General features: G+C 32.8%; 1 protein-coding gene across 6 annotated transcripts in view; it reads left to right on the top strand.

The window, feature by feature from the left end:
• LOC107070354 (furin-like protease 1) overlaps positions 1 to 19,480 on the top strand; it is a 239,171-nt gene that overhangs the window by 200,743 nt on the left and 18,948 nt on the right. For 5 of the 6 annotated variants that reach the window (XM_015328477.2, XM_089170233.1, XM_089170234.1 and 2 more), the window contains 9 exons: positions 2,704 to 2,925; positions 3,685 to 3,813; positions 4,150 to 4,315; positions 5,380 to 5,552; positions 10,443 to 10,860; positions 13,361 to 13,478; positions 14,203 to 14,284; positions 15,027 to 15,237; positions 16,891 to 17,646. In XM_015328477.2, the coding sequence (XP_015183963.1) occupies positions 2,704 to 2,925; positions 3,685 to 3,813; positions 4,150 to 4,315; positions 5,380 to 5,552; positions 10,443 to 10,860; positions 13,361 to 13,478; positions 14,203 to 14,284; positions 15,027 to 15,237; positions 16,891 to 17,646 (2,275 nt within the window). The remainder of the gene's footprint in view (positions 1 to 2,703; positions 2,926 to 3,684; positions 3,814 to 4,149; positions 4,316 to 5,379; positions 5,553 to 10,442; positions 10,861 to 13,360; positions 13,479 to 14,202; positions 14,285 to 15,026; positions 15,238 to 16,890; positions 17,647 to 19,480) is intronic. The other variant, XM_089170237.1, reaches the window with a different exon arrangement.

Raw genomic sequence — 19,480 nt, 5'->3', positions numbered from 1 at the left:
AGCAACTGTCATTTTATCGTCGATTTACATCTGTGTTCGTTTCGATGCACACAATGCAACAGTAAAATTTATTGGTAAGAGCAAAAATAATGAAACATCGGAGAAAACTCGATCGCGATTTAATCTTCCAATTCCTACGCATAAGTTTAGCATCACATCTGTTGAGATCGTCCTATAAAGGGCGTAGTCGTTATCGATGGGATTAAGATCCCTCGAATAGCATTAAATTTACTAATCAATACACCGTACAAGACCGCAATTCACGTAAGCTATGATGGTACACGATTTCTACTAATGAATAGGAGTTAGATGTAGTTTTCATTAACATTATTCTATTCGAGAAAAGATATCGAGAAATTGAATATATGAAATCCGAAGCTTCTTAACAAAAACAGTTAGTAGAAATTCGTAAATCATTATTATCCTCCATCTATTAGTTAAGATAAATTTATTGATCTTGAACGAGACTTTAATCGGTTATTGAGCAAATTCACTATGTTTCAAACGATTCTACGAAGATATCTCTCTCTATCTCTTTCTTCCTCTTTCACCGTTCTGTATTCTATTTCCTCAAAATCATATTCAAAGATTCACTTCCGAGAGATATCCTACGTAAGCTAAAGTCTCAGCTATTCGTCAATTCGTCATAAGCTTCTCTTTGGGTATGATATATGCATAGGTTCAGCGACGTGCCATTACTCATCGATCAATTAGCTGATATTGCGAGTAACACGATATCTCCGTGGATGCTGAAACTACAGATCAAGTTACCTGTCGCTTTGTCGATTCGATAATTTCTCGACTGATGTTACGTTCCTACGTATCGTAATTGTATTAATCAATATTGAGAACTGAATTAATTAGGAAAAAAAAATAAAAGCTTATTTATAATATAATAAAAACAAAAGTATATGTCGAAGATGGATCATATTTCATATTCGTCGTTTATATACCTTATTAATTGTGAAGATATTAACGAATTTTTATTACGATTGGTCCCATGATTTTACCGTTAAAAGCATCTATTAGGAAATAATGTAGTATCATTTTCCATCGTACTCGATTTCACATTATTTGAAAATATTCGATAAACTCGTAAGAATGCGTTAATACTTCACATAAGACGAACCAAAATGAATATGTTGTAACGTGTTCGTGAAACGAGCTTCGAACGAGGAAATGAAATCGATATGAAGGCAATGCGCATGATAATTGTCCAAAGATTGGAAAAACGAGACAGACACGAATAAAGAATAAAAGCTTTGAAACAGATAATGAGAACGTTGAGAACTGACAACGAAAGAAAAAATAAAAGGATATAATCGATCATAAACGTAACATAAAATGAACTCAACCTAAGGTTATTCATTTATTTTAAGAATATTTTTTTAAACGATTGTCTTTGATAATTTCTATCGATACAAACGATAGAAACGATCTTAATATTTTATAACAATCTTATATTCTTATATTTCTTTTATTCTTCAGAAAAAGATATAAAGCTACTAAAAGAACTTCAAAGTATACTTATCTGATTGTCTTGACATTTACTTATTATAAAAGAATCGATTAAGTTTTATTATAAAAGATATTATTGAAAATAAAGAAGAAACTTTTTTACTTCTCTTTTTCTTGTTACTCTTCGTTTGCAAATTAGAAGGGAATGAGCACTCTAAAGGATATTCATATTATTCAATATTTGATACGACATTATAAAAAAAAAGATATATATAGAAAATCGAATAATGTGTAATTATTAACTATGTGATCATCCTTATAATTATTTAAAATAAGTGATTGATCTAATCTTTAATTATCTGAAAAGTTATTAATTTTCTTACAAATATTAAAAATAGAATAAATGATTATATAGTTAATTATCATAAGTATTACAAATATAATAATATACCATAAAAAAATCTTCGTATGAACATTCCGGATTTCTTTTTTAGATTACATTCTTACATTTAAATCAATGTTTCGTTGTTCGGGTTTAAAAACCATGTAAGATAGAGTAGTATGGGCGTAAAGAAATAAAGAAAGAAGGAAAGAAAAAAAGGCAAAAGGGGTGAAAAAGAAAAAAGATGGTCTCACATGAAAAAGTACGGGCTTCCGCGCGACAAATGACAAGAAGTTCCTTCATTTATCACTATTTTTCTTCCTATATTTTTATCGGTTATGTTGCATCGCTTACACGAAAGTGCATCAGAGTACATTGCTTTATGGATACATTTCCCCGTTCGTTGCGTTCGAAATGATAAATCTCTTGTGCGTACTAGAATCGCGCCGAGAGCTTACTGCTTTCAAAACCTTCAACTACAATGAAAACATGTGTTAGAAAGTTTTGATTACATTTCTGGATGATAGATTCGTCACTGTGATCGAATAACTTTCGCGCGATCGTATCTGCGAATTTGCTAGATATACGGGAAAACTGATTATTTAAACTAAATGTACAAAATGGTCGATATACTTTTGTATAATAAAAAGAAAAGAAATAGAATAAAAAAAAACAAACAGTAAAACATGACAAAATATTAGAAAATTCATGAAAATTCGTTAAACTCGTAAAAATTCGTAACCAAAACGTTTAATTAAAAATAAAATTTGATAAAAGCAATTTTTTTTCTTTTTTTGTAAATATAAAGGATTTGTTTGAAATGATAAATATAAAGACTAATATTTTGAAACATTCGATTGCAGATATTCGATGATTGGTATCATCTCGAGCATCGATCAGTAATGAAGAGATCGATTGATCCACACATGGAAGTACATTCCAGACTGATGAGAGATTCAAGAGTTCGTCGAGCAGAACAGCAACGAGCAAAGTCGCGAAGTAAACGGGATTTAATAATTAAACGCGGTCCGTCCAATTCGCAAGTTATTTTAAATGATGAGAGATGGCCTCAAATGTGGTACCTGGTAAGTTACTCTTTTACGTTCTACCAAACTTAATTTTAATAATGTCGAAACGACTGAACGTTCATAGAACATATTTCATAAACGTGTCTCTTGGTAGCTTGTGTATATCTAATTCATAGCATCGTGCTTAATATTCGTGGTATGTCTAATACGACAGACGTCCAAATTCTAGGTGAATTCTTGTTTGCACCCTCCTTCCGAGATATGAATAATTACCATTTATGAATTGAACTTGTGATATTAAATACATACAATGATTTCTATTATCAAACAGAATATTTTTCTTTAGCTTTTATCGAATCTGTCAAAAAAAAAAATAATTTAATAATAATTATAATAATAGTAATAATAATCATTATCTCATCATTGTCAAAATAAATATCAAATATAAAATACAAAAATTTATAATCATATTTTATATGTATTAATGATCGTAGGATCGAAGAAGTTTTTTGTTTTCGTTATTCCAACGTTTCTATTATATAAATCATTGAAATCGATCGTATCCATTTTTTATTTACGTTTGTATTGTATTATAAAAAGGAAGGAAGGAAAGTACGTGAGTGGATTAACGAGAAGCATTCTTTAAATCTTTACTTCTCGTATATTCGAACCAGTCTTGAGATTCGTGGAAAAATAAACGAAATGGAGCATGGACGTGCCTTGAAAGACTAAACAATCTTACCGCGTTAACGCATTTTTCCCGTTTCTTTTTATTCGTTACACTCTCTTGTTTGTTCTATTTCCCGTTCCTTTTAGAACAGGGGAAACGGTTTGGACATGAACGTTCAAAACGCTTGGGCCGAAGGAATCACCGGAAGTGGCGTCGTAGTCACGATTCTCGATGATGGCTTGGAAAAGGATCATCCTGACCTTTACAAGAATTACGTGAGTCTTACCTCCTTATTTTATTTTTTTACTATCCCTATAATTTTAAGAACGTGAAAGAAATGATAAAGGTAACTCGTGTTAGTTCACTTTTTGTTGTTGTGCTGTTATTTACTCTATTGTTAATTATTATTTACAAATTACTCTAAATTCTGTATATAACTATATCAAATTAGTATTAATATTCAAAACTAAGGGAATTTCTTCAATTGTTTTTTCTATGCAATAGTAAGAAATAAATATGAAATTTTGGTCATTCATTTACTACCCAAAAATACAATAGTAATGTTTTACTAGAAAGATAAATCTGTCAAGATGTTTCCGTTGAAATTGTAGGATCCCCAGGCGAGTTACGATGTTAATAGTCACGACGAGGATCCAATGCCAAGGTACGATCTTGTGGATAGCAATCGACACGGTACCAGGTGTGCTGGAGAGGTTGCCGCGACTGCTAACAATACTGTCTGTGCGGTTGGTGTTGCTTTTGGAGCAGGTGTCGGTGGTAAGTCTTACTTCAAAGATTCATCTTCATTGTCTCCGAGCTAGGAAAACGTTTCGTCTCTAGTTGCTCTCGACTTTCAAGAAAATTCTCCTTCTCACTTTACTCTCCATCTCTATTTCTTTTTTTTCTTTCTCTCTTTTTCTTTCTCTCTTTCTCTTTCTCTTTCTCTCTCTCTCTCTCTCTCTCTCTTTCTCTCTCTCTCTCTCTATATATATATATATATATATATATATATCTTTTTTCTTTATACTTGACAAAAACTATTCTCTTTAAATTGGATTTGCAAATTTTTATTTCGTAATATTGTATACAAAATATCATTGGATTTGAAAACAACATTTGTACACCCTAAAATATCACAATATTCTACATTGTATATTTTTCAGAGCTCTAAGAAGATTTTCATTTAACTCTCTTTCTTTCTCTCTCTCTTCCTTTCTCTTTTACTGTATACAATACATTTCACATTGATGATATCTTGACGATAGTTATTATTCTACTTGCAACAAGGAGGAAGAAAAGAATTAGTTTTTTGTGAAAGGTATTAAAAATATTATTCCATGATATAATATATACAGTATACTCTGAAGAATCAACAATTTTAATGCTCAGATACTTTCAACTCCAATAAGCTTCTATACTAATATTTGATACTACTTACTGCTTTATTGAAACAACCGATAACGTTTCTTTTTACTTTCATGAAATAAAAAGAGAGAGAAAAAAAGTCGATTAGAAAATATTAAAGTTTGCTATATTTTCTAGCGTGTGCTCAAAACATGACCCAATTATGATATGCAAGTGATCTTTATCCCGATAGAGCACTAGAATTATAATCCGTTAGTTATCCTAAGGAAAACATACTCAAAATTGAATTCTATCCTAATGAGATCGTTATTATTGAACTCAAAGTATGTCGTGTTAGTAAACTATACGATATCGTTTCTAATCTCGTTTCTAAACGATATCTATTATAGAATCTTATCCTATCGTTTTAATTTTCATATTATCAGAAAAGCATATATATATATATATATATAATAGTAGTGTAACTATGTTTTCAGGTGTTCGAATGTTAGACGGTGACGTAACAGATGCCGTTGAAGCCAGATCCCTCAGCTTAAATCCACAGCATATCGATATTTACAGTGCTTCGTGGGGTCCTGATGATGATGGCAAAACAGTTGACGGTCCTGGCGAATTGGCAACAAGAGCCTTCATCGAGGGAATAACAAAGGTTCGTTTTTCGTGATACGTGTCAGTAATGATAAAAATAACCTGATTCGAGAATTTGAAACAATTGATTTTATCTCTCATTTTACGTTAGTTCGATCTATGTTATTATAATAGTATTGAATAATTTTAAAAACAATCATTTAAATTAAACCACTTATTAAAGAATGTCGTAAATGTTCTATTTGAATTTGAAGATACGTATGTGCAAGTTGTAACATTGCGATACGTTTGTTCACTTTCATCCTAAGTAAATATACCTAAAAAGAAAATCTAACTGAATGAATCTTATAGTAAACTTGAGGGATTTATATAAGTCACTGGGTAGTTATGCAAGCTTCAACAAATTATTTCAAAGTTTTTCTTCTAGTTAATAAATTTTGTACTTCATGTTCGCGTGATATTATTCTAATGAATATATATATCTTAATCGGTAGTCGATAATAATTTTCGAGTATTTTCATTGCATACGCGCGACTCTTCATCTATGTTTCTTCTGATTTTCCACCGTTTGTTCTAAGAATACCTAGAAAAATCGTAATAGCAAGTTTATTAACGTTAAAGGAAATTTCCTAAACGTTCAAAGTTCTCAATGGAGGACTGAGTATTCCTTCAAAACGTCATAAAAGTAGGATATACATACAGTCCGCCAATACTTTCCCTGAAATTTGATACAAAAGAATTTTAACGTAGAAAATATACATGTCACTTTCTCTTCTCTCTCTTCTTCTTCTTCTACTTCTTCTTAACACTTTCAAGAATTCGAGAAGTTCGACAACTCTGTGAAACTCTGTGAAAGTTTACGAGCTTTTCTTAATCCCACAGACAGTCTCGAATCTTTTCGAAAAACTTCTTTGGAGTAGACACTTCCTTATACGCGGTACTTGTGTTTTACTGTTAAACGATCAATCGATTGTAGATTATAGCGATGCTAAACAAACATTCTAGTCGGGAAGTTCAATTTGAAAAAATTACCACATTTTTTCTTAAAGAGTTCCGTCGTAAGATCGTCAAGAACTGACGATAAACATAATTTGATTAGAAAGAAAGAGAGATAGAGAAGAAGAAGAAGAAAAAGAAGAAGAGAAAAAAGTAAAAGAGTGATCACAGTGAAGTAGTCCTCGAAGCTACCAGAGCCACCTTAATAGACTCTGAGGAAAAGGTGGAGGTCAACTCTTGGAAAGTTTCTAATTGGGTGCTTTTAAGTTACCCGAACCAAAATTCTCCTGCCCGCACGCATTACCATTTTAAACTCACTCCACTGCAACGTGGCCGTAAGTCATATGCAAATATTAAAAGGTACTTTGGGTGCGAAAGCTCGTTAAAGCATCGTTCGAAAAAGAAAAAGAAAGATAAAGAAATTCTAAATTTTGCTAAAAAAAACAGTGAAAATTATTGTTCAACTGCGTCAACGTCAATTCTTTCTTTTTAATAAGTTCGATTATTAGCTGTTTTTTTTTTTCAGAACATCAATATAGTAAAAATATCCCTTAATAAAGAGTTACGAAAAGTAATCTTACAATTAAATTTAACGATAGAAAATATTTTATCATCGTGGTCAAACTTATTTTATTCCAATCTATACGATAGATTTAGTTCATTGTATTATACTTTGTAATCAAGTTTATTATATTATTCTTCGTTGAAAGAAAATTTGAAAACGCTTATATAAAAATTTGAAAAAAAAAGTCCTCTCTTTCCATATTGCTTGTTTCTGACATGTAATATTCTTTTTTTTTAAATGTCTTCACGTATGCGCATATCGATTGGTAGTCACGGTCGAATAAATTTTCCTCTTCCTTCTTTTTTTTTATTTTGTTTTTTTTTTTATTTTTCCTCACTAGTAGTACCAAGCTCTACCTTCGGCAATGCCCTTCGGATTTTCCATAATCCGCTAAATAAATTTACTCGTGTATGAGAATACACTTTACTGAGTTTTGGTCCGCGATTTACGGATCCCGCTTTAATACATATTCGAACTCTTTTTACGTGGATACTCAAGCGAATATTTTGCGACTCATTTTTTATTAATACTCATTCAAAGGATGCCGATTCGTAAAAACAAACAACAATAAGTCAAACTTCAACTATTTGACGAAGTCATCTGTAAACGTAGTATAGGCGAATGATTTGACCAGTTAATAACAGCTATATTATACAGTTGCGGTAATTTACGTGGAATTACTGGACGTGGTTTATAGCTAGATGATTTTCTATTATTCGAAATGATATTAAATTATATCATTGTTTAGTTATTAGGTCCTTGAATAAGTTCTCGCTGTTCCATCAAGGATTGCAATAGCAGTACTCCGTGCATGAAATTTCGAATGGTAACGTACTTGCAAAGAAGTACTATATCTAACCTGAAATTTCAGTGTATGATAGTTCACTTTAGTGTAAACAAAGTATTGTTTTATTAGTTTTGAAAATGCCTACTTTTGTGCCAACTAAAGTGTATTTTCGGGGAATTTTATTGCACTACTTTATTAAAAAGAAACCGGCAGCTGAAGTAGGTACATAGAATTCTTGTTGAGAATTATGGTGACAATGCTCTGTCGGATACGACATGCAGAGACTGGTTTCGACGCTTCAAAAATAATGATTTTGAACTTGAGGATAAAGAACGTTTTGGCGCACCAAAAAAATTTCAAGACTGAAAATTGGAGGAATTACTCGTTGAAGACCGATCTCAGACGCTAGCAGAACTTGGAAAAACATTACAAGTTGATGAATCAACTGTTTAAAAACGTTTAAAAATGTTAGAAATGATCCAGAAGCAAGGACATTGGGTGCCATATGAATTGAAGCCAAGAGACATCGTACGGCGTTTTGTCACATGTGAACTACTGCTTAAACGACAGAAAAGAAAAGGTTTTTTGCACCGTATCGTGACTGGCGATAAAAAATGGATACACTATGATAATCCAAAGCGTAGAAAATCATGGGGTAAACCTGGCCATGCATCAACATCGTCCGCAAAACCACATATCCATGGTTTGAAGCTTCTCTGTATTTGGTAGGATCAGCAGGGTGTAATTTATTATGAGCTGCTCAAACCGAATAAGACTATCACGGGGGATCGCTATCGATTTCAATTGATGCGTTTGAGTCGAGCCCTAAAAGAAAAATGGCCGCTATACGAGAAGAGACACGACTAAGTGATTTTGTTACATGACAACGCCCGGCCTCATGTTGCAAAACCAGTGAAAACCTACCTGGAAACGCTTCGATGGGAAGTTCTACCCCACCTGCCGATTTTCACCTATTCCGTCCGATGGCACATGGCTTAGCTGACCAGCGTTTTCATTCTTAGGAAGAAGCTAAAAAATGGGTCGATTCTTGGATAGCCTCAAAAGACATGTCGTTTTTCTAACGCGGAATTCATATACTGCCAGAAAGATGGGAGAAAGTGGTCTCTAGTGATGGGCAATACTTTCAATAAAACATTTTTGTTCCTGATATTTTAAATAAAGTTTTTATTTTGTAAAAAACAGCGAGAACTTATTCAAGGTCCTAATAATTAATATCCATATTAGAAATTTTGAAGTTATGTTTAAATTAGACAGCTTAACGCTCGTTAATTTTTATTTAACTTTAGGATCGATTTATTTTACTTCGTTATTATATTTTGATTTTCAATTTGCATTTTAAATAATCAATAGAACGGAACACCGATATCGTCTTATGGTTAGTAAGATAGATAGAAGTTCTTTTGAGAACGTCTTCACAACCATCCTTTATATTGAATGTAGTCTATATATATACGACGCTGCACTCTCTTTGTCCGCCGAAAGCGAAGAGAACAATATTGAAGTTCCTTTCAGAAAACAATTTCGATGATCCTCGTCGTAGCGAAATTGCGTTCGTGCTACGCTTCCCTCGATACTTAGCCCCTGGGTAAAGCTGCTGAATGTTAACATTCCAATTCTCAAAATTTTAATTAACTTTTACAACGAATGAAGATTTATCAATGAGTTTTAAGCTAATGAAAAGTATAGATCGATATAATTTTACTCAGGAATATCCTAACTTCAATAATATCAATCAAAAACTTTTTGTTTCGGTGTTATGTAAACGTTATTTGGACATTTTTACACGGGTAGAGAAAGCTAACAAGTTATACAACGTACTGTTGAAACTGTAAATATTAATTATCCACGAACTATTTTTCCATACACTATAACAGATTTATAATTTATTTTTTAATGCAAAATGATTTTCTCTTAAGAACTTATAAATGTTATTTTCCTATCTTGTAAGAATCTAACTTTGTATGTAATAAGAAACCTATATAAGTAAACCTAGATTCGCTTTAAGTTCTCTTTAACGGGTACTGCGTATGTACTTGATAATTTCTCTAAGAACACTTTGGTCGTCCAAATTTAGTCCCCTTACGAGAATTTCATTTGAGTTTTCGTTGTTTGTAATGGGAAAGACATGTTAATTAAATTGACACGAGAGAGATAATCATAAATATTAATTTCAATAAAGACGTACAATCATAAACAGAAATACATGCATAACGTTGAAAAACGTTTTTATCATTGATTAGCTAATAATTTTGTTAAAATTTTATTAATATTTATTAATACTAATAATACTACCAAGTGATGCAGAATAATAATCTAACAAAATTAGATATAACAAAAATAAATACTATGATTATTCAATACTTTAATACACTTCTTGTATGTCAAAATTGGATATTTAAAAAATAAAAACAAAAAGAAAATGTGTTTTAACTTGTATTTAACATCCATCAATATAGCAAACGTTGCATATTTAATGAAGTTGAATCGAAACTATAGAGATATAGAGAGAGATCGAGGATCTCTCATCAATGATACGAGTTATATCATTAAGCCTTGTAAACTTAAAGACGTTTGATCAACAGGGACGCAATGGGAAGGGTTCGATCTTCGTGTGGGCCTCCGGTAATGGTGGTAGAGACCACGATAACTGTAATTGCGATGGATACACCAATAGCATATGGACTTTGTCCATCAGCAGTGCAACTGAGAATGGATTGGTGCCTTGGTATAGTGAAGCTTGCTCTTCTACCCTCGCAACGACCTACAGTTCTGGTTCGACTGGTGAGAAACAAGTAATCACCACGGATCTTCATCATCAATGTACAAGCAGCCATACTGGCACTTCGGCATCGGCACCTTTAGCAGCTGGTATATGCGCACTTGCATTAGAAGCAAATCGGGAACTCACGTGGAGAGATATGCAACATATCGTCGTGAGAACAGCTAAACCAGCCAATCTCAAAGCACCTGACTGGGTTACCAATGGTGTTGGGAGAAATGGTGAGTTTTATATTTTTTTGTGATATCTAGTTTTGTTACAATATTAAAGTTATTATTTCCTAAAGAGACTTCATTTCATAGCGATTAAAGTTGTTCGACAATTTTAACTCGTTAATTGTATATTTTTGCAGAATTATAAATCTAGGCTTAATATCCTATATAAAATTAATCGATATATTGTGGGGTTCAGATAGAAAAATAAAGATGTTAATGATAATAATATAATATATTTAAATATGATGTCGAACGGTATTTACAAAAGTTTACAAAAAGTGGCGCAAAAATACAGAATGCAAAAGAGTTACAAATATAAGATCGACTGACTGACTGACTGATTGATAAACTGACTGATTTGACAGAATGGCTGATATAACAGATAATACACAGACGGATAACAGACAGACTAAGAAGAGATACAGACAGACTAAGCAGAAATACAGACAGACTAAGGAACGCCCTCTTACTTCTTTTCACATATTTATATCAGAAATGAGCTACACCCCTTTGGAAAGGGAAGGAAATTATTAATCTTATTGACTAATAGCAGAAGGATCCAGCCCCATGGTCTACCGATGGGTACAGCCTATGGTTTTGGTAGGGGAAACTATGCATAAAGAAACTTTGTCTAGAATATCGGAATATTATTTCTTTGTATGGTATCGCATGTGTAGGAATCCGAAACCTCTCAAAGAGCCCAACACTGCACAAAGGTTTTCGTCGCACCAATATATCTCGATAATTCTTAAGTTTGTTTATGATTTTATGGCCCTCTTAAAATATTCCTCTTTATTTTTGAATGGAGTTTCCTTTCACTAAAATCGATAGCGTATTTAAACAGAAAATAAAATATAAAGAATAGAACTAACTACTAGTTTTATCGTCTACAATATATATATATATATATATATATATATATATATATATATTTTTTTATTACTCATGCGGGGAAAGTACTATCTTTTCGGTCGCTATTGGGGTCGGAAAGACGCTGTTTACATACTTTACAATAACAACACGAGTTTTGAGTAAAATAAATGTCAATTTGAGTGCGGAAAGTTTACTTGTCGCACCCAAATTTTACTTACCGCACGAAAATTAACGATAAAAAGAACACAATCAGAGTGTCAATATTGTAGACGATAAGATTAATATTTAGTTCTTCATTTATTTTATTTCTTGTTTAAAAAGGCTATCTTAGACGATAAGATTAATATTCAGTTCTTCATTTATTTTATTTCCTGTTTGAATACGCTATCGATCTTGATGAAAGGAAACTTCACTCGGAAATTGGAGGGAAACGATATTTCGTTGTTTAAAAAAAATGAATTTCCGTTATGCAAATAAATTTACTTGAAATTTTTTAACTTTTTCAGTATTGTTCTATGGAGGGGGGCTCCGCCCCCGGCCCCCGCCGGGGCTCTGCCCCTGGACCCCAAAATTATGTACCAAATATGTTCTTGCATTCGTAATAAAAAATAGTATATGCAACGAATGTGCAGTTGTTGATTGCCCACTCGAGCGAATGAGCGCACGAGCGAAGCGAGGGCGCTCAACTTTGCTCTCGTGCGTAATCGACAATTGCGCACTAGTTGCATAATATACTATTCTTCTATATATATATTTCATTAAATTTTATAGGAAAAAAAACGGAATTATGATAATTTAATTCTTCTATTACTTCTACTTTAATATAAACATAATATGGAACTATTATTTTTTATCATTTTATTTAAATATTAAATTTTGTTGTCATTATCATCGATAATTTTTTAGTTACCACAGGTCAAATAGATTTTATAAACGTTTAATCACACACCGGTAGTCAATACGTTCTCAATTTTTTTTTATTTAAACTACAGTTACTTTGCCGAAATGTAAAGCTTATTAATTTGAAATAAAAAAAAATAAGTCAATAGTGAGAGAAGAGAACTGAAACTCGGTGGTACGGTCGAAACTTGAATTTAATGGAAAATTTTTCAATCTCCAGCTTCTATCTCGACATTTCATTTTAAAATACCAAGAATTCAGGAAGACGGGAAGCTTGAATATCGCATATGCATCGGTATTCTCAAAAACCTATGCACAACAGTCCACATTAGAAATCTTCATTCAAAAACGTCAGGACTTTTTTTTGTCATTTGTACTTCGATTCCAATAGCGTACAATTCACCTTAAAAGCACGCGAATTCTCTAGTTTCGTTCGAATTTTTCTTTAAAATTCATTTCCCAATTTTTTTCCCTTTTTTTTTTGTTTGTTTATCTCTATTCTTCCTTTCTTTATCTTTCTTCCTTTTATTTTATATCAGCGCGTGTCTTTGATAAAGAAATATCCTAACGAAAAGATACCACTATACGAATGCGTTTTTTCGTTTATTTATAAATATAAAAATAATAATACTCTTATCAAAATGTTACTTACATGTTGTCTCAAAGAAAAATAAATGATTATTAAAATCTTCGTTAATTGAGAAATAATCTAATGATACATCTATCGATCCAGTGAGTCACAGTTTCGGGTATGGATTGATGGATGCCACAGCAATGGTACGTCTGGCTAGAAGATGGAGGAGAGTTCCTGAACAACATAAATGTGAAGTATCCGCCCCGCATTCGGGCAGGTAATTAAAACTGTTAAAATTCATGTGTCAATATCAACGAAATGTAGAAACACGTCAAGTTAGAAGAAAACTTGATCACATGCGAAAAGGATAAAAATCATGATGAACGGCAAATTAGATTTTCTTCTTTTTTTATTATTATTTATTTCTTTAGAAAATATACAATTTAAATTTAAAAATTAGATATCATTTTGCAATTGTAAACTTAGTTGCTCATTGCTCGACAAAATATTATGGAGTTTCATTTATTTCGAGTAAACTTTTACAACCTAGTAGTTGAATGAAAAACTGATCCCTCTTTTTCCTTTATGATCGTAACATGTCAACTTGTCTGAAGAAGAAAAGATCTTGGGTACAAGATTTCTGTAGATTAGACATTCGTTCGAGGAAAACTGAAATCCTCTTGAAGCGAATATTTTCCTTGTAAAACAACTCCAAGGAAAATATAAGAAACGTAGTATAATACATTACATCACTCTCACCGTTCTCAGATATGGATTTCTATTCGTAGTTTTTGATGTTTCGAGCAAAGAAAAGAGAGAAAATAATGTCACTTCTTATAATACATCTTGAACATTCCTTTTTTTTTACTCGAAATAAGATGGAACAAATAAAATAAATAGTTTTTAGAATTGGAAAAATAAAAACAATATTTTATAAGAGAAATAGATAAATAAAAATGAAATAAATAGACAGTTTAAAGATTTTCTTCAATTTTTTTTAGGCCAATACCACCAAAGAGTCAATTGGTTCTGGATTTACACGTGAAGGAATGCAGCGGAGTTAATTTTCTCGAACACGTACAGGTAACTACCCTTTTTTAAATAATCCTAAAATGTTTTCAAACAATCGTTACATTTCTCGTAGAAAATTCTAGCAATTTGAAGTCTTTTTACCGACTTACCCAGATTGATTGGAATTTAATTACTTTTTTTCTTAATCAACGCTATATCCAACTCGAAATCCTCAATTCTTCCAATGCTAGGCGTTAATCAGTTTTTCATTATTCGTGATTAACGTTTTGTCAATGGTCTTTTTTAAATTAACATTAAATTTTACTTCTATTTGAATATTAACATCGAACAATAATGTAGAGTTTACTTTTTTCTATCTAAAAATAACAACTTATTGTAAACTTCTTGACGTGTTTCAAATTTTTCTTTCCCCATATTCAATTGCAAATTCAAAACTCTTGGTAAAATTAAATTCAAAAACAGGAAAGTTAATCAATATGAAATAACAACTATTGAATACTTTGAAGATTCAATTTATACGAAATCGGATTGAGGGGTGGTGTACCTATATCTATTTCACTTTCTCTTTCTGAAGTATTCTCAATGAAAATGTTCCGAAACGATTCTTAAAGCGTAAAGTGGCTTTTAGTATCGAGTACTTATTGTCGACCTGTGAAAAGGGTCGTTTCGTGTGTGAGTATTACTGGACGATCATTAGAAAGGGAAAGAAAGAGAGAGAAAGAGAAAGAGAAAGAGAGAGAGAGAGAGAAATAGAGCAAATTATGATACGGTCGTCTGGACGCTCTTATCGTAGGCGAAGGTGTCGCTGATGGCTTCGAGAAGGGGGGATCTTCAGATACAACTAACCTCTCCTCAGGGTACAAAGAGCACTCTACTAGCGAAAAGGCCACACGACGTCTCGAAGGCTGGTTTCAATCAATGGCCATTTATGTCGGTTCACACGTGGGGCGAGAGACCACATGGTACGTGGAAACTCGAAATTCACAACGAGGGTCGATATTTCGGTAAGTTTTATCATTTCAACATTTCTCTTTTATTCATTTTAACAAAATAAATTACTTCCAGAACATCGACTTTATATTTATTCGCTAAACAAGAAATACAAAAGCGTTTGTTAAGACTTTTTTATATTTATTGATTAATACGATGATAGAGATTAATGCAATAACGAATTGCAAGTTAATAATTCGCGTATAATAAAAAAGTACTAATAATAAAAGTTGAAGTATTAAAATAAATTTCATAATTCAAATGATATATTTAACAAACCGTTGTGTTGTACAATAGTTAGAAAATCATTGTCGAAATTATAACTTCCATCAAAATGAACTATGAATATAAATCATTAATGAAATAATGTTTGAATCACTTCACTAAATCAATCCGCTTATATATTAAAATATACTTACTTTTGCCTTTATTGTTCTCGTTATCGAACGATAACCGGGGATTTTATAAACCCTGGTAGATGTTGATATTCGCGTAGAGAACCCTTTCGGTTTCATAATTTCCCAAACGATATAACAGAATTCATGTAAATTATCAATAAATCAATGATGAGATTCCGTTCGTATGTTACTTTCAAATAGTCAAGAAAAAAAATAATGCAGAAGCCGATGGTAGTGGAGAATAGAAGGCATAAATAATTCTACTTCTTGAGCATGTGTGTGTAGAATATAACAAAAAAGGAAACTCACTTCGATTTCCAAGTCACATCACGAACGATCTGGTTTGGATCGATCAAAGTAGAAAAAGCAGACCGTGTCAGATTCAGCGAAACCTCCGTGTCTCGAAAGTCTATCGGTGTCAAGATCACGTGAGCTTCCTTATCGAGAAAACGCTGAGATAGGTCGTAACTTGTCTAAAAGAGTGCTCGCATTATCGTATCTAAAGATAATTTCGTATTCAAACTCCGGCCCCGATAGCTGGTGCTTCCGCTTTATTCTCGTTAAAGCATCAATGACGATGATACGCGGTCAAGAGGGATCGTTCACTGACGAAGAAGCTCGGCTAACCTTGTACAAAGCTAAACTTCAAGTTAGGATCACTTGGAATTCCATTAAAGCTGATAGTTACGCATAGCTTGCGTTTAACGCTAACTTGCTACTATTATAGTAATAGCACCTACCTAAATCTTTCACTTCGTCCCTACATTCAGTTTCATTCTCATCCTCAGCATTCTCCTATTCCTTCGTACATCAATGCGGACCTTGTGCTAATGTGTACACCAAAACGCTTGCAAGGTATTGTATCCAAGTGGTGCGCTATGTATTCCAGACGTTTTAGAGATTCAGGCAATTGCTCTTGAGCAATCGAGACGCGTCCTTGCGTTAATCCAAATTCCTACCTCTCCTTGGATATAGATGTTCATGTTTGCTAACGTGAATCGAAAATTCATAAACTATAATATGGTGGAATTTCCCATGTTCCATCTATACGAATGGATCCGATTAATCGATTCATAGAATCTAGTTTCGAATATCTATTGTATCTTTTTATTCTTTCCATATTTACTTGAATGCATACCACTGAAGTATAAATCAAAAACATGACAGCTTTCGGATATTTATCGTAAACCACAAATATTCTGTATACCGTTCTCATAATCGTTCTCTCTTGGCTTGTTTTCCTGCTGCTCTTATCGATGACGAATCCAGGCCGTGCGACACTACACGAATGGGCGTTAATCTTTTACGGAACATCGACGTTACCAGATCGCACGGAATATGCGCTTTACAATCCTGCCAGTATGAGTATACCACGGAGACCATTCGTTAAACCGCGAGAAACGACGTTCACAAAGACACAAAATTCGTTTACGGCATCTTCTAAAAGCAAACAATCACAGCATAAAGCTGAAAAGGCAGGTAGCCTTAGTCCACCGTATGTGGTCAATGCTCAACTACAATCACAGAGGAAAAACAAGGTTCGAGGACAACACAAGAACGGGAAATCCGCAAATCGTCCAACTCCCAGACCAACGGTACAAACTTTAAGGGGATTGACGTCTATAAGGGGTCCTGCTATAGCCGGAGAAGTTCGATTGATCACGTTTAGACCAAGGGGAAGGAGTACACCAAGCCCTATCACTACAACGACGACTGTTCGGACTAGTCCATCTCCCAGAATAAAAACTACAACGGTCTTAACCACTAGACAAAAAATCATCGAACCGGTCACCATTTCGTCACCGCTTCAAAGAGGTTTGATCCTGATGGAGCCAGCTGCCAAAGCAGCCACTAATAAAGTACCAGCGATCTTTCAACAATATCCCAAGATCCAACAGCTCTATCCTCTTTATCCTGTTTATGCTGGTGCTCGTGGAGCTGGTCAACAACACGCGACTAGAGCTAAGGGACTGGACTTATTACAAGACGAACAATTTGATCCTAGGAATCTACAGTTGGATAAGGGTACCCCTATATTTGATTGATGCATATGTCAAGATCGAGCTGAGTTGTTCCATCGAATAATGACGTAACTTACTTCGGGTATATTCATTCAATTCACGATCGAAATATTGGTCGGGAAATTTCTTTTATGTGTATATATCTATCTTGTTAAGATTATTATGATATATAATTGTCTCTTATTTTTATTTATATTTCTATTACATCGTTATCGTTATCTCAAGAACCGTGATATTTCACCTGTAATATCAGATATCAATATTAATTTATATCTCAATTTCGTGAATATTCAAAATTTCCTATTCGATAATCACATCGGCCGGTTGGTCAAAGATTGAAGAGTCTAATCGAGCAACAATTATTCATTCATGACAGAAACCAGGTCGTTATATTTTTCGTTGCCATTGAAAACGTTTCAGCCTTTATATTTTCAAGCGTCATTCGCGTTCGTGGATGCATCTCGGCACGATCTTTTTTTTTGTCTACTTCTTTCGTTACACTTTGCATTTCAGTAGTGGTACAATGTGTGTAGAAAAAAGACAATATAAAAAAAAAACAGAAGGAGGTAAAGAGAGAATGCATAGTAGTACATAAGCAAATATCCTATGGTCATTCGAAGTACCGAGGGATTCAATCTAGTAGAAAACTTACATTTTTACCTTTTTTTTATTTTTTTTTTTTCATTTTCATTTATTGTTCGCCGTCTATTCATTTGTAAGATGCACTTGGCCGTAATTGCTGTAATAGCCATTGGCTTTGTTTCTACCCTGATATATTGTCCTATACCTACCACCTTCTTCACGTTACCTATACCGTTATACTTTCCTTATTTTTGTTCGTTTCAAGCGTCATTTTGTGTATGATTTTATTTTCTTGTTCTTTTCCCGATAAGTTTAACCATCTTTGCTCAAATTACAAAAATACATTATTTTTTTTTTTATTACATTTATTTTCTACCCTTATCAACCATGCAACTCGCTTGATTATTTATTGATGTTTTTCCACGGGTAGACGTATAAATACTGATGCGCTTGTAAGAGTTTATTCATTCATGACGGAATATTAATGATTCGCTTGTTGATTGCATCACTTGCATTACTCATGTTCTCGATAAATGTATTATTAACTTCGTGTTGTTTACATGCATTGGACAAGAACCACCGATGTGCTATCGCCCTTGCTTGGTTTAGCTCTCCATGATTTGTTCGATGATTTTGCAATGATTATTCAATGAATGATAATTCAGCAATTTTTATATATTTTATATATATATATATATATATATATATATATATATATATATATATATATGTATACATATATTGCGGTCAATGTACAGAATCCGGACATTCTATAGAATCTATACAATCTTCTACACGATTGGATATTGTCCTGACAATGTTATATATTTATATACAATAACCATATAGTTAATATTTAATTAGTAAATCAAAGGTATAGGGAAAAAAATCAAATATACAGTCATTGAAATGAATTATCCATAGATTAAATTTATCGAAGAATTACAAATATTTTTTACCACAAGATTTTTCTCTAACTTTTCAATCATATTACGCTTGAAACAAAGTATCTTGTATCCATCATCGTATTTACACTTTACCATTTTATTTTCTCGAGAACTCGGTAAAGTGTACTCCTACACAAAGTTTTTCCTTTTTACAAAGAAAGATTTGGATGGTATATGTCGGAAGTATTACCTACCGCCACTTTTCCTCGTATGTTCACTTCGTTACGCCATTTCATTTCCCAACCTTCATTCCAATTTCACTTTTCTTTTAGCACCTAACAGAAACAACACACCGGTTATTCTCGTTAC

The sequence above is a fragment of the Polistes dominula genome, unplaced genomic scaffold (assembly GCF_049000335.1).
Source record: "Polistes dominula isolate Pdom_NZ unplaced genomic scaffold, Pdom_raw_medaka contig_15, whole genome shotgun sequence".
In the NCBI taxonomy this organism is placed as follows: Eukaryota; Metazoa; Arthropoda; class Insecta; order Hymenoptera; family Vespidae; genus Polistes; species Polistes dominula.
This window is presented reverse-complemented; position numbering and strand designations above follow the sequence as displayed.